This window comes from Oncorhynchus mykiss, chromosome 16 (genome assembly GCF_057628025.1).
Source record: "Oncorhynchus mykiss isolate SJ-2025 chromosome 16, ASM5762802v1, whole genome shotgun sequence".
Lineage (NCBI taxonomy): Eukaryota > Metazoa > Chordata > Actinopteri > Salmoniformes > Salmonidae > Oncorhynchus > Oncorhynchus mykiss.
The window spans coordinates 28,264,599-28,280,284 of NC_143037.1; the positions used below are offsets into that span (position 1 = coordinate 28,264,599).

Here is a 15,686-nt window from a genome sequence, read left to right on the forward strand (position 1 = left end):
TACATGATGTGTGATTGGGAATGAAAACCAGGTGTGCAGGGAACAAGACAAAACAAATGGATAAATGAAAAATGGAGCGGCGATGGCTAGAAAGCCGGTGACGTCGACCGCCGAACGTCGCCCGAACAAGGAGAGGAGCCGACCTCGGCGGAAGTCGTGACAAAGTATAAGATGATGGAAGATGATCAGGCATTGCAAAAAGCAAATACCAGGCAAGTACAAGAGTTTCAACATGCACATTTAGTTGTGTTTTGTTAGTTGGGTGTGCATTGAATTTATTCAGTTGATAATTCAAAACAATATCAGTGTACATTCAACACAGTGTGATGTTGGTTGCCCGCAGGCAAGATGGAAATCCAATTAAGTTTGTTTCAGAATATTTTGCAGCTCATTCTGGCAACGTAAAACAATAGTGAGAGGCCTTATACACAGCCCAAGAAGCATTCAAGCAAACTATGCAGATGAATGACCATGGTAAGAAGTGATAAGATGATAAGACATTACAAATACACTGTACTCGGCAAGTTCAAGAGTCTGTCATTAACCCTAAGCACTTTTGAGCATAGATGGAAACACAATTAGTTTGTTTCAGGATCTTCTGCAGCTCATTCAGTCAAAGTGAATCAATAGCGATCCAGGGCCGTAACATGTTGACTCGCCCTACTTGTAGAAAAGTGCAAATGCCATCCTCCTCTCTTTCATGTTGCCAAAACGGTCTATAACTATCATACAGTACATGATTTTAGTTTATTGTTCTAGGCTACCTGGCTAAAATGCTTGTTTGCCTAACTTCCTTTCATGTGCAACGATGAACCAGCTAATTAATCTAATCTAATCTAGTTACATATTAAACTTCCATCCTCTCAGGCAAGGGGAACAATGTACGTATTTAAGGTTGGATCAGAATCGCCAATATGGCCAGTACGGAGAATTCAGTAAAACCATAAGTTCAAATCCCTATCTCCATCCCTGGATAAATTGTGGAAAGGGTCCATTTTAGCTAAGCTAGCTAGCTATAGCCACTGGAGGACAACAACATAACAAGATGCAACAATTCAAGTTTTTTCTCTAAATTCCGTTTGGCTTTTGGTGTGATGTGATTGGTGTGAATCCAAAGCCAGAACCATTTACAGTTGAGCTCACTCAGTTCAGCTCAACGCTGATGGGCTATTATTCTTATAAAAAATGTTTAACAAGGGAGGCCAAATGCTGGCTTCCTTTGTATTCAATGCTATGGAGAGCAACAATATCATATTATTTTTGACCGGATAGCATCAAATAGATGGGCTACACATAAAGAGACAGAGAGGCGCTATTTTGTTCGCTCTGATGTTTTCTTCAGTGAGATATATTCAGTCTCTTGTAAATTGAAGGAAAATTATGGAGGACAAAGAGACTAAATAAAATGTATTACGTTTTTACCATGAATACACACCACTGACAATGTCTAGCTTAAACATGTTGATCTCATGGACAGTGGTCAGTACTTGCATCATAGCTCTAATCAGAAAGTGGTTACATTTCTCCAACCCCATCCATTAGCTTTGTAGCAAACCAAGTGGCAGGACTGCCTTTTGGCTGAAAAACGTTAGATTGTGCCCTTTAATTCGTTTTAAAACAACTCTTTACATGGACATGTATCACATTTAAAGAAAAAGAAAATGGTTACCAACAAACATCAATTATATATTCACATAGTAAAAGCAATAATTTATGTATTCCCTATAATGTGCAACTACGCATATTCAGTCACCACCGTACTGTAGGCCTATACTGAATCCTAGTCCGACAACTGTCAAAATTAGGTGTTGCTGAAAAAACAATCCAATGTCTGACATATAAACCTTAGAATTCTCCATAAACAAAATTACCAACATTTTAGTTTTACCTGCATGCTAACATCATGTAAATCCAATGCTTACCAGAATAATGGTCTAACACTTACCCAATCCTCATTTAACTATTACTACTGCTATTGACACTATCAGAAAACGACATTACAGCAATCATTCAGCTATCTGAGATAGTTGAACGCACACAACGCCACACTCGCAGATTGTCACCTGGATTTAATGTGAAACTAGGGCAAACATGCAAATCAATGTGGCTTGTTTGTTATCATGAGTGTGAGGGCAGTGGCACAACACTCACCATGCTTTATGATTGTCAGGAAGTAGAGGCAGAGAAGGACTTTACACTGCATGGTCTGAGCTTGTCCCAAGACTAACTTCTTATCATCTCTCCCTCACCGGCTCTTATATGGGGGGTGGGGGGCAGTGGGCGGGCTTTTACCCATGAGGAGACACAGGGGGATAAGACATTTTGTCCCGAAGCCCCTCAGGAGAGAAAAGAGGGGGTTTGTGCCCCCCCCCCGTCACACTGACAGATGGAGAGAAAAAGCAAAGGAAGAGTGAGAGTAATGTGCAAAGACACACAAATGAGATAGCAGTCACTTAAAATTCATTTGGGCCTACGGCCAAGGTTTTTGGGCTACTTTACATTGGTGCTGCGTTGCGATGGCCAAATGCTGGTGGGTAACCCCACTGAGCTTATGTAGGCAAACACCCAAGGAAGGCTACCCTTGGATTTGAATGAAGGGAAAGGACTGTATTGCCAATTTGATGGGGGAGAAAGGGAGAGAGCAGTGAGAGCAGTTCACACCTTTCTTTCCTGATCCGTCCCTGTTCCAGCTATCTGGCCAGCCCCTATAATGATCTTTCATTTTGATTGTGGTTAACCATTAGCCAGACCCACTGCTTGAATTTTTAACAATAAAGTATTTACTACCTCCCTCACCAATTATTCATTAACTTTATTAGCTGTAACTGTCAAGGTTCAGGAGAAGACCCAGATGCAGAGAGTTTCGAAGTGACAAAAGTTTATTACAAAAACAGGAGGGCAGGCAATCGACAGGTCAAGGGCAGGCAGAGGGCAGTAGTCCAGAGCAGAGTCCGAAAGGTACAGAACGGCAGGCAGGCCCAGGGTCAGGGCAGGCAGGCAGTGGTCAGTAATCCAGGGTGGTATAACAAGGTACAGAACGATAGGCAGGCTCAGGGTCAAGGCAGGCAGAATGGTCAAAAACCGGGAAGGCTAGAAAACAGGAACTAGAGACAGACAGGAGCACGGGAAAACCGCTGGTAGCCTTGACGAAACAAAACAAACTGGCAACAGACAAACAGAGAACACAGGTATAAGTACACAGGGGATAATGGGAAGATCGGCGACACCTGGAGGGGGTGGAGACAAGCACAAAGACAGGTGAAACAGATCAGAGTGTGACAGTAACTAGACAGTCGTTATTATTACTTAACTCCAATCACACACGAAAGGTGTGTTAATCCCTGTTTGGAGATTATACGATGATCAGTCTAGCTAGTTTGTGTTTTCAATTACTCTCTGTCATTTACTCAATGTTGTATTTGACACACGTTTCTTTCTTAGTCTCGTTTCTTTATTTAGTTTTGGGTTACAGGTAAAAACATTTTTTAAATAAATGCATACAAAGATAACCCTGACACATTCTCCCCCCCGAAGAACGCATGCCGCCCACCCATTCCTATTCCACCCATACTTATCAATTCCCCTCCCACCCATCCATCCCCTGAGTCTCCTCTTAGGTTCCCCCAAATCCCCCCCTGCCCACCCACACAACAATACCAATGTTAAGTAACATAATGGCAAGCATGGAATATTAAAATTTTTGCACTTCAAAATTGAATTCCGTAACTTTTCCCCGGAAGCATTCAACTGCAGGGCACTCCCACATCATATGAAGGAATGTTCCTACCTGATTTAGGGGACACAGTGAACAGTGTGGAGTTGGGGCCAGTTTCATTGTAAAACATTTAATTGGCGTTAAATACAGTCTGTTAACAAACTTAAAATGTACAATTAATGGTTCAGATTATGGGATGCCAAGGTCATATTTACAGTGCCTTGCGAAAGTATTCGGCCCCCTTGAACTTTGCGACCTTTTGCCACATTTCAGGCTTCAAACATAAAGATATAAAACTGTATTTTTTTGTGAAGACTCAACAACAAGTGGGACACAATCATGAAGTGGAACGACATTTATTGGATATTTCAAACTTGTTTAACAAATCAAAAACTGAAAAATTGGGCGTGCAAAATGATTCAGCCCCCTTAAGTTAATACTTTGTAGCGCCACCTTTTGCTGCGATTAGAGCTGTAAGTCGCTTGGGGTATGTCTCTATCAGTTTTGCACATCGAGAGACTGACATTTTTTCCCATTCCTCCTTGCAAAACAGCTCGAGCTCAGTGAGGTTGGATGGAGAGCATTTGTGAACAGCAGTTTTCAGTTCTTTCCACAGATTCTCGATTGGATTCAGGTCTGGACTTTGACTTGGCCATTCTAACACCTGGATATGTTTATTTTTGATTTAGGGCACCTAATTTAGATTGTAGGACTGCTGGGGTGTTAAGCATATCCCAGTTTAGGTCACCTAACAGAACGAACTCTGAAGATAGATGGGGGGCATCAATTCACATATCAATTCACATATGGTGTCCAGGGAAAAGCTGGGAGCTGAGGGGGTCTATAACAGGAGGCAAAAGTGAGATTTCTGGAAATTGTGGAAAACTGAGTTTAATTGTATTTGGCTAAGGTGTAGGTAAACTTCCGACTTTAACTATATATATACAGTATATCACAAAAGTGAGTACAACCCTCACATTTCTGTAAATATTTGAGTATATCTTTTCATGTGACAACACTGAAGAAATGACACTTTGCTACAACGTAAAGTAGTGAGTTTCCAGCTTGTATAACAGTGTAAATTTGCTGTCCCCTCAAAATAACTCAACACACAGCCATTAATGTCTAAACCGCTGGCAACAAAAGTGAATACACCCTTAAGTGAAAATGTCCAAATTGGGCCCAATTAGCCATTTTCCCTCCCCGGTGTCATGTGACTCATCAGTGTTACAAGGTCTCAGGTGTGAATGGGGAGCAGGTGTGTTAAATTTGGTGTCATCGCTCTCACACTCCCTCATACTGACTGGTCACTGGAAGTTCAACATGGCACCTCATGGCAAAGAACTTTGAGGAAATCCAAGGCTTAAAAACAAAGGTGTCCATGTATGCCGATGACTCAAGTTTTATATTAAGTCCGCAAGCTAGATACCTGCAATGTCTCATTGAAGATCAAGATAACTTTGGAACATTGGATCTTTAAAAAATACAACTTTTACATTACCCATGCAGTTTACCTATAAAATGGGCTGATGGTGAAGTAGACATACTCGCTATTCATATCACAAAATATAGAAATAAGCTCTCCACAATCAATTTCAATAGAAAACTTGCCCAGATTAACTCCTTAGTCATATCTCAGTTTACTCACTTACTTATGGGTTGAGATTATTAAATATAAAAGCACTAATCCTCTCTCTAAAAGCTTCACTCATTCAAAAGTTTGTTTAACCCTAAAGTAGATTACTAAATAGATTACTAAGAAAAGCTCATCCATTGTTTAAAAAATGGCCTTTTTGCCTTTGTGCAGATTGCCATGTCTCATTTTGAATGAATTGAAAATTATACTTTTTTCAAAGTATCTCTCTTTTTCAAAAAAGCATTGCAGAGCTGGCTACAATTTCAGTTTCATCCCCCTGAAAAGATAGAACAAATATTATGGCTGAACTCAAATGTGCTGGTTGATAAAATACCTGTATTTATGGTAAATGTCTGAAAAGGGTATTTTGTTCTTAAATTATATTGTAAATTGGAATGGTAGAGTTATGTCCTTCATGGAGTTATCAGAATTGTACGGGAAGGTCTGCTCAATCCTAGAGCACAACCAATTGATTACAGCATTACCCCAAAAATGGAGGAGGCATGTGGCAGCGGGAGGAGGTAGTGAACTGGTCTGTCTGCCCAATATAAAGGATCAAAATTGGTGGGGGAATAAAAATAGCATAAATAGGAAAGTATACCAGTTTCATTTGAGGACCAGGATGTTGACAACTGTGCCATACAGATTGCAAAATAGTTGGGAAGAGATTTTTGATGTACAGATTCCATGGTACAGGGTGTATGAGTTGATATATTAAACAACGCATCACAGCATAGTTGAAAGATATGGGTTGCGTAGAAACCCGAAGTGGGTGGCCAGCAGAGATCGATGGGATGGGCTGAGGGAAGCTGAGGGTTGGGATGTGGAATTGGAGACACGTGTGAGTGGAGTTGCTGTGTGGGAGATAGAATGATGGTCAAAGAAAAACGTTTTTTTATTTATTTTTAAGTAAAAATAAAACACAATTACAAGTCAGTTTGAATTACACTGAGGGGCAGTGTTTTTCAACTAATGCCGGATTGCCTGAGGCTGATGCCGTGCAGGTGTTTGTACACATGCATATACACACACTCTCATTCAAATAAACATATACATATACTATTACATGTGCATGCTGGCACATGTAATAGTGCCAGACATGCACACAAACATATACAATTGGCATTGCTGTTATGATTTTAGTTGACCTTAATGTCTTTTGTTTTAAATGTATTATTTTGTTTTATATATTTTTTTGCTTTGTTGTTTTCTGTTTTCTTCTCTTTAGTTCATTCTCTGTTTCGGGATATTCAATAAAAATACAAACAATACCACTTCTGTCCTATAAATATACAAACAGGGATTGAACGCATGCTCTTCAGATTACAAGACCAAATGACTTAGCACATCTCTGTTTCCTCCTTAGAATTTCAACATTCTGGAAAGTAGGAGTTGTGTAAATGAAAATGTAAAACTATTTAAGAGAAGCTGGGGATTGAACCCAGGACGTCATACATGCAAAGCATGCACTCTACCACTGAGATACATCCCCTTTCCGGGAAAGGAAATAACATAAAAATTATAATAACTTGTTCAAGTATGCCATTATATTCTTGAGATATGTGTTGACTGAATATAAGCAAGTGATGTCTGCTTGTTTTGCCTTTTTCTTGCTCACTCTAGGTTAAATGAAAAAAATATTGTAACTTTTTAAACAAAGTGATTATTATTATTATTAATTAATTTAGAATGATATAAAATCCCCTTAGATATTCTCAGATATTCTCACAGATCCTAATGGAAAGTGCCCCTTAGATATTTATTTAGAGTCCTCCAATCCTCAAAATGTAATTATAGGCGGAGAGTTACGTCATTGAAAAAATTATTTTTCAATATACTGTAGACCTACCGTAGGCGAAATGAGTCTCACTTGTGTTGAGTAATGTCTAATGAAGGCAAACAATTTACAATCTTGCAATCCTGTTGCCTACTCCCGACCATCACGTTTCACTGGCTTTATTTACAAATTAGTGAGAATGTCTCACCCCATGTTCAAGAATGGCCTTTTTCTCGCTCACTCTAGGTTAAATGAAAACAAGCGGGAATTTGAACCTCGGTCTCCCACTTGTCCCGCATTCTGTAGTAGACATCACAACTATGTTGTGAAGACATCACAACCATAAAAATAACAAATATGGAATCAGTTAAGAACAAAGACAGCCTACTCCTTCCTCTCCATCGCTGTTCTCTGCACAACACAGGGATTCTTTAGCTAAATAGCCCAGTACTGTACTGCCTACCATCACGTTGTACAGCACCATATTTTCCGCTCCATTCTAAAAGAAACCAAGAGGTTTTTTGGTTTTTCATGGAATAGAAACACCATAAAATGTATCAAATTAATTAAGCAAGTACCAGTTAAAAGTTTGAACACCTACTCATTCCAGTATTTTTCTTTATTTTTACAATTGTCTACATTGTAGAATAATAGTGAAGACATCACAACTATGAAAAAACACATATGGAATCAGTTAAGAACCAATTCAGTTAAGAATCAGTTAACTGATTCTTAACTGTAATTTTTATTTGAAATCTTGAAGAAACTTTCAAAGTTCTTGAAATGTATTTACTGACCTTCATGTCTTAAAGTAATAATGATGGATTCTCATTTCTCTTTGCTTATTTGAGCTGTTCTTGCCATAATATGGAGTTGGTCTTTTACCAAATAGGGCTATCTTCTGTATACAATCCTACCTTGTCACAACACAACTGATGGGCTCAAACAGATTTTTAAAGCAGGTTTCTCTGGTTACACTTGAACTTGTTATAGTGGGCAAGCTAACTAATTATATTTTTACATAAGGCTCAGGCATTCTATCTTAAAAAAATTACAGAAGGCTAGATTTACTAAATTAACTGGTTCTATTCAAACTGTCACACCTAGATCTGTTTCAACTGTCTTTGTGCTTGTCTCCACACCCCTCCTGGTGTCTCCCATTTTCCTCATCCCCAGTGTCCCCTGTTTGTCTGTTGCCAGTTTGTCTTGTCTTGTGTCAGGTCTTACAGGCGTGGTTTCCCATCTCCCTGCTTTCTCAAGTTCTGTTTCCTAGTTTCCCCAGGTTCTGACCATTCTGCCTGCCCTGAACCCGAGCCTGCCTGCCGTTCTGTACCTGCCTGACTCTGACCCGTTTACGAACCTCTGCCCATCCTGACCCCGAGCCTGCATGCTGTTCTGTACCTTATTGACTCTGCCCTGAATTACGGACCCCTGCCTGACTTTGACCTGTCTTTTGCCTGCCCCCTGTTTGGGTCAATAAACATCTGTGGCTCTAGCTGTCTGCGTCTGGGTCTTATCCTGAGTTCTGATACAAACTCAAACCCTATGTAAATTCCTTTTACTTCTGGGTATGTGCGCCTTACGGAAGAGATGACAAACAAAGGGATGACATGCCCGTACACCTCTTCCAAATGTCCCTTGTCCCCATAGGGTGAACTGGCGATAAGCTGCCAGCCTGTATGCTCTGCAAACAATATCATAAGAAAAGTTAGTCTGATACCAAATCTAAATCACAATGTATTTATATTGAGTAGAATGAGATTTCATGAATGATGATGCTGTCTGCAATTCGAGCTCCGGTTGTCTAATCAAAAGGTGAATTTGTTACCACCACACCAAACAGTGCTTGTGTATAATTTTCCAGAGCTTGAAGAATATTTTCAAGAATAATGGATAAATATCATACAATCCAGGTGTGCAAAGCTCTTAGACTCTTACCCAAAAAGGCTCACAGCTGTAATCACCACCAAAGGTCATTCTACAAAGTATTGACTATTTATGTAAATGATTTATTTCTGTATTTCATTTTCAAAAGCATGTTTTCACAATTATGGGGTATTATGTGTAGGAAAAAAAATATTGCATCGGTTTTGAATTCAGGTTGTAACAACCTATTCCAAAATGTGGAAAAAGTAAAAGGGTATGAATACTTTCTGAGGCACTGTATATGAGAGGACTCGGTCAAGTTGGGCACCATTCAATGTGCAGATATTAATAAATCCTGTTGGGGCTAGGGGACAGCATTTTCACTTTTGGATGAAAGGCGTGCCCAGAGTAAACTGCCTCCTACTCTTTCCCAAATGGGAATATATGCATATTATTATTACTGGTGGATAGAAAACACTCTGACGTTTTTAAAACGGTTTGAATTATGTCTGTGAGTATAACAGAACTCATATGGCAGACAAAAACCTGAGAAGAAATCCAAACAGGAAGTGAGAACTCGATTTTGAAAACAGTGCCATTTGATGTCCATTTTAGATGTGGATGTGCATGCACTTCCTAGGGCTTCCACAAGATGTCACCGTCTTTAGATTCTGGTTGTATGATACTACTATAAAGGAGGAGTTCATAATAGCTCTTTGAGTGAGTGGTCTGGCAGAAAGCCTCGTTGTCATTGCGCGCGGTCACGAGAGAGTGTCCTCACGTTCCAATGCATTTCTTCAGACAATGAAATTCTCCGGTTGGAAGCTTATTGCTGATTAATGTTTAAAACATCCTAAATATGGATTGCATACATCATGTGACTTGTTTCTACGATCTGTAACGGAACTTTTTGAGTTTTTGTCTGGAGGAATTTGCTCGTGCTTTTTGAGGTTTGAATGCTGGGCTGAACAAGCGGCTAAATGATGGGCTTTATGGAACTTTATGGAACAAATCAGTCATTTATTTTCAAACTGGAATTCCTGGAACTGCCTTCTGATGAAGATATTCAAAGGTAAGTGAATATTTATACTGTTTTTTGTAGCTTCTGTTGACGCCAAAATGGCGGCTATTTCTTTGGGTTCTGAGCGCCGTTCTCAGATTATTACTTTTCCATAAAGTTTTTTTGAAATCTGTCACAGCGTAGAGAATCTGTTGCATAGAGGATACGTTTATCTTTAATTCTGTGAATAACACTTGCATCTTTTATCAATGTTTATTGTGAGTATTTCTGCAAAATCACCAGATGTTTTGGAATCAAAACATTACTGCACGTAACGCGCCAATGTAAACTGAGATTTTTTATATATATACTGTATATATGCACATTATCGAACAAAACACACAATACATGTATAACATGATGTCCTATGAGTGATGGAGATAATCAAAGGTTAGTGATTCATTTTATCTATAATTCTGCTTTTGTGACTATCTTTGGCTGTGAAAAATGGCTGTGTGTTTTTGAATTTGGTGGTGATCTAACATAAATATATGTTATGTTTTCGCTGTAAAACAAAAATCGGACACGATGGGTAGATTAACAAGATGTTTATCTTTCATTTGCTGTATTGGACTTGTTAATGTGTGAAAGTTAAATATTTCTAAATAATATTTTTTGAATTTCCCGCGCCACCTTTTCAGCTGAATGGGGGGGGGAGTTCCCCTAGGGGAACGCCTAGCCATGACAAGTTTTAATGTCTGTGCAGTCAATGTTGTGGGCTATTGAAAATAGCATTACATTGTTTTATCTGTATTCAGTACCGGTTTGTCAACAATAGCTTTTTGTATGACAAATATCAGCTATAGCCTGTTTCACAGAGTAGGCAGAAGAGTACAGCACAGTGTAATCAGACTTTGTGCACAGACATTAATATCTGCACATTGAATGGTGCCCAAATTGAGTGATTCCCCTCATAGAAATACTTTGGCATTTAACCCTTTCACACGTACCATCACACGGGTGTGATCGTTCTACAGTGGTCCCTGAAGCGTACGATCACACCCGTGTGTTTAGAACACTCATTTAGAATGCTCGTTTAGAACGGCAGTTTCGAATGACGCAACAATCAGCGTTTGAGCTGACCACACTTTTTTTCAGAAACTATTTACACAAACACAGTCTTTACAAAGTTATGTCCAGAATGTCAGCAGTTTATTTTTGGATGCATTGTTCAGATATTCACAGAAGTAAATATAGCATAACACAATCATCCTAACCGGAAAAATGTAGGCTACATTTGTCCTAGCGCTGAGGAAAGATTGACCCAACACAAGCAGTCATATTTTCTAACTCTCGGCTGACATAAACTACAATATGAATTAGCTAATAGCAATATATAATTAATCACATCACGGGTGAGCTCACCATTGATCGAAATAACTAGGTAAAACACTTTATAGAAATCGAAAGTAATCCGACGATTAGTTTCAGCGCGCAGCCATGCATTTTTTCCTCACAGAAACCGAAGATAATAAGAGAAGACGAGATGAGTTTGGTCTGTTTATAGTATGCATGTTGAAGGGGTGTGTCATCTACCGTCGTTCACATCCCATCATTAATTTCCGGAAGTCCTCAAAAAATTTGTGAACTCTTACTCACCTCATTTTGTTATAACATCTTTGGTCAAACAGACTTGAATCCCAGAATGCATTGTATGTCAACAAACATGGCTACACAGCTGGAATTAGCTTAGCTCATCATAATCAGTACAACCTTCAAAAAAGTATTTTACACACATAATATGTGCCCATTACAATCTGTGCAAGAATCGGAATGCATGATTTGTCACCTAGAATTGAAAACATGTGAATAAAACCGTAAATACACAAACAATTGCCACACAAAACATTTTCTGATAGTGATTTATTGATACAAGTGGCACGTGCTGGCAGTCAACCACATAACCTCCCACTCTGCGCCATTCAGTGTTGTTGTTTATGTATGTTGCTAGTGAGCTAAGCTGTAGCATTAACAATGTCTTTCAAAAGGAGACAACTCACAAATGTGGAAATTCTGGAGATTTTTTTAAATGAAAGTCAGGAATCAGAATCTGACAGAGGAGCTGCCCCCCAACCTTGTAGTCATTGAGAACCCTGAATCTGAATTTCCCTTGTCCATTGAGGAAGTACCAGTTCCCTTTGAAGATGCTGGTGGTGATGGAGGCAGACCGACAGTGGATAAAGTACAGGAGTTCTGTGGTAGCTGGAAGGCCACCAGTCATTTCTCCCCTCCTGGCCCTGCTGTTTGCTTTGACGAGTCCCAGTCTGGAGTGCAACGCCCCTTGCCATTTCCAACTGAGGCAGAGTGCTTCAAGTTGTTTCTGACAGAGGAGCTGGTGGGAGACATAGTTGAGGAGACCAATCGCTATGCCTTAGAGCTACAGGAGAAGAGAGAGACAGGAGTGAGGGGGAAACTCGCTAAATGGGTGACAACCACAATTAGTGAAATGTATACCTTCCTGGTGACAGTCCTTCTCATTGGAATAGTAAAGAAGAACTCCCTAAGAGAATACTGGTTTACACAGGGTCCACCACTGACATCCAACATTATGAGGGGCTTGGGGTGTCCGGGTCCGTGGTGATGACCATGCTGGCTCCTCATCTCGGCAAGGGACACACTTTGTACGTGGACAATTGGTACAGCAGTCCCACACTCTTCCAGCATCTGCAGCAATAAGTGACTGACTGACCTGACAGGTGATCTGACATGTGACTTGCCATGATACTATGCCTTTAGAGATGGGGGTGGAAATGCAGTTGTTGTTCAGTCACTGCATGAATATTAAATATGGGTTATGCATATTCAGTTTTTTGTCCTCTAGTAAAACAAGTTGTTGAACCAACTACCAATACTGCAATAAAATAGATTACTATTACATATTGGCATATGTGTTTTCTTGCTGTGTTTTCATCCAGTAAAACTGTTAAAGAGTGTACGTTAGCATACAAAAGCTGTCCTCATTCTTCAGCTCCAAAGATGTCCAGCTCCAGTTATAATATTGGCAAATAATGTTTCTGGTTTCTGAAAGTACAGAATAAAGAGGAATTATTCATTAGAATACAATATAAGGATATAGCAATAAAACAATACTACAAAGAAGTAACATAATAAACACTGCTATAAAAAATAGTTTATTGCATTGACAAAATCACAGATTTGAGTTATAACAGTAAGAAACTAACTTTTGAGCTCCACAAGGGGGCAAGGCAGGGCAGAACAGAGCTATGCTGAATAGACCATATAAACAAACCATGGTCATATTTTTATTTATTTAACTAGGCAAGTAATTTAAGAACAAATTATTATTTACAATGATGGCCTACACCGGCCACTCGGACAACGCTGGGCCAATTGTGCACTGCACTATGGGACTCCCAATCACAGCCAGTTGTGATACAGCCTGGATTTGAACCAGGGTGTCTGTAGTGCCATAGACCGCTGCGCCACTTGAGAGTCATAAGGCCAGGGTAGCTTCAAAATACAACACAAGCTAATAGTTTTCTGACGCAACTAGCATTGTTTTACAGAGCTAATAGAATAATGTAGCTAGGTAAGCATGATTGACAATAACACCACAAAGGTTATAAAATGTGTAACGTTACCTCACGTGTCCGCAGTTATAAGGAATATATTATGATCTACAGCTACAGCAGAAACGGCATACGGAAACTATTATTATAACTATTATAACGTAATAAGGCACTTACTTTGATAGAAACGCAGCCTGGATTTGAACCAGGGAGTCTGTAGTGACGCCTCTAGCACTGAGATGTAGTGCCATAGACCGCTGCGCCACTTGGGAGTCATGAGGCCATGGTAGCTTCAAAATGCAACACAAGATAATACTTCTCTGACGCATTTAGCATTGTTTTACAGAGCTAATAGAAGAATGTGGCTACATAAGCACGATTGACTATAACACCATAAAGGTTATACAATGAGTAACGTTACCTCACGTGTCCGCGGTGATAAAGAATATACACAAATATATTATGCTCCATACATGCAGTACGCTACAATAGAAATGTGGAATGGAAAATGTGAACACGTGTGCAGACGGGAGATGAGCTGCAGACGTGAACTGCACAAACAATTGGGAAGTGCTTGGGGAATTTTGTCCGTGTCAGAAATGTCCCAAAAATGTAATTATCCGCAAAAGTAAAAATGACTAATTTTATGTGAATGAATGAGGAGGCGGAACACACCTAAATTCAAACTGTTTTTAGAAAATAAAAACTTGTTAGAAAATCATTTGAAATTGAAGTTAAAACAACCTATACATATAAACAGTCTGTGTGCTTTAGTTTGAGGGCAGCGCGGATAAAATGTACTGTTACATATCAATCACATTCTGGAATGGAGAGGACATTCTAACATCACATGCATAAAAAAACTCACGCTGGGGCGACCGTTAGAGATATTTGGAACTCACGCATGAAAGGGTTAAAACACATGTGGATGAGCGAACATAGAAACTGATATAAAAACTGGACTTCTTATTCAGAAATACATTGTGCCTTTTGTTTGACAGTAGAAAAAAATAGTTCAGCGGTGACAGGACAACAACCTCTCTCTCAACGTCAGCAAGACAAAAGAGCTGACTACAGGAAACGGACATCTGAGCACTCCGCCATCCACATCGACGGGGCTGTAGTGGAGTGGTTCAAGAGCTTCAAGTTTCTCTGTGTCCACATCACTAAGGAATTAACACGGTCCACACACACCAACACAGTCGTGAAGAAGGCATGAGAGCGTCGCTTCTCCATCAGGAGGCTGAAAAGATTTGGCATGGGCAGCTGCACAATTGAGAGCTTCTTGACTGGATTCCTAACGACTTGGTATGGCAACTGCTTGGCAATCGACCGCAAGGCTCTACAGAGGGTAGTGTGTACAGACCAGTGCATCACGGGGGCCAAAAGTCCTATCATCCAGGACCTCTATACCAGGCAGTGTCAGAGGAAGGCCCTAAAAATAGCCAGGAACCAAAAGGAAGCTGAACAGCTTCTTAACCCCAAGCCGTAAGACTGCTAAATACTTAACTAAGTAGCTACCCGGACAATCTGGATTGACACCACTTTTGATTCATCACATACTCTGCTGATACTGCTTATTATCTATCGTGTTGCCTGGTCACTATACCCCTTCACATTGACTCGATAATGGTACCCCGTGTATATAGCCAAGATATATAGCCACTCATTGTGAATTTATTCCTTGTGTTATTATTTTTACATTTTTCTTTCTGCCTTGTTGAGAAGGGCCCGTAAATAAGCATTTCACTGTTAGTCTACACCTGTTGTTTACAAAGAATGTTACAAATAACATTTGATTTGATATGTTACGTCCTGCTAAAAATGTCTGTATATACAGTGCATTCGGAAAGTATTCAAATCCCTCGACTTTTTCCACATTTTGTTACGATAAAGCCTTATTCTTAAATGTATTACGTTGTTTTTTCCCCTCATCATTTACATACAGTACCCCATAATGACATAGCAAGAAAAGGTTTTTAGAAATGTTTGCAGATGTATTAAAAATAAAAATGGAAATATCATATTTACATAAGTATTCAGACCCTTTACTCAAGCTTTATACCACTTCAGCTGACGCTTGGCATTGCGCATGGTGATCT

The 15,686-nt window shown here is 39.6% G+C and overlaps 1 protein-coding gene and 1 long non-coding RNA gene across 3 annotated transcripts in view; both read right to left on the bottom strand.

Moving 5' to 3' along the window:
• Positions 1-2,264, bottom strand: part of si:ch211-180a12.2 (uncharacterized) — a 70,241-nt gene extending 67,977 nt beyond the window's left edge. For both annotated transcript variants that reach the window (XM_036946698.2, XM_036946697.2), the window contains exon 1: positions 2,152-2,264. In XM_036946698.2, the coding sequence (XP_036802593.2) occupies positions 2,152-2,203 (52 nt within the window). In that variant the 5' untranslated portion in view covers positions 2,204-2,264. The remainder of the gene's footprint in view (positions 1-2,151) is intronic.
• Positions 2,265-11,902: 9,638 nt separating this feature from the next.
• LOC149976631 (uncharacterized) lies at positions 11,903-14,155 on the bottom strand. Its single transcript, XR_016487209.1, has 2 exons — positions 13,762-14,155; positions 11,903-13,075 (listed from the first exon to the last, which is right to left on the bottom strand). It is a non-coding gene; the product is annotated as an uncharacterized LOC149976631 (long non-coding RNA).
• Positions 14,156-15,686: the final 1,531 nt, after the last annotated feature.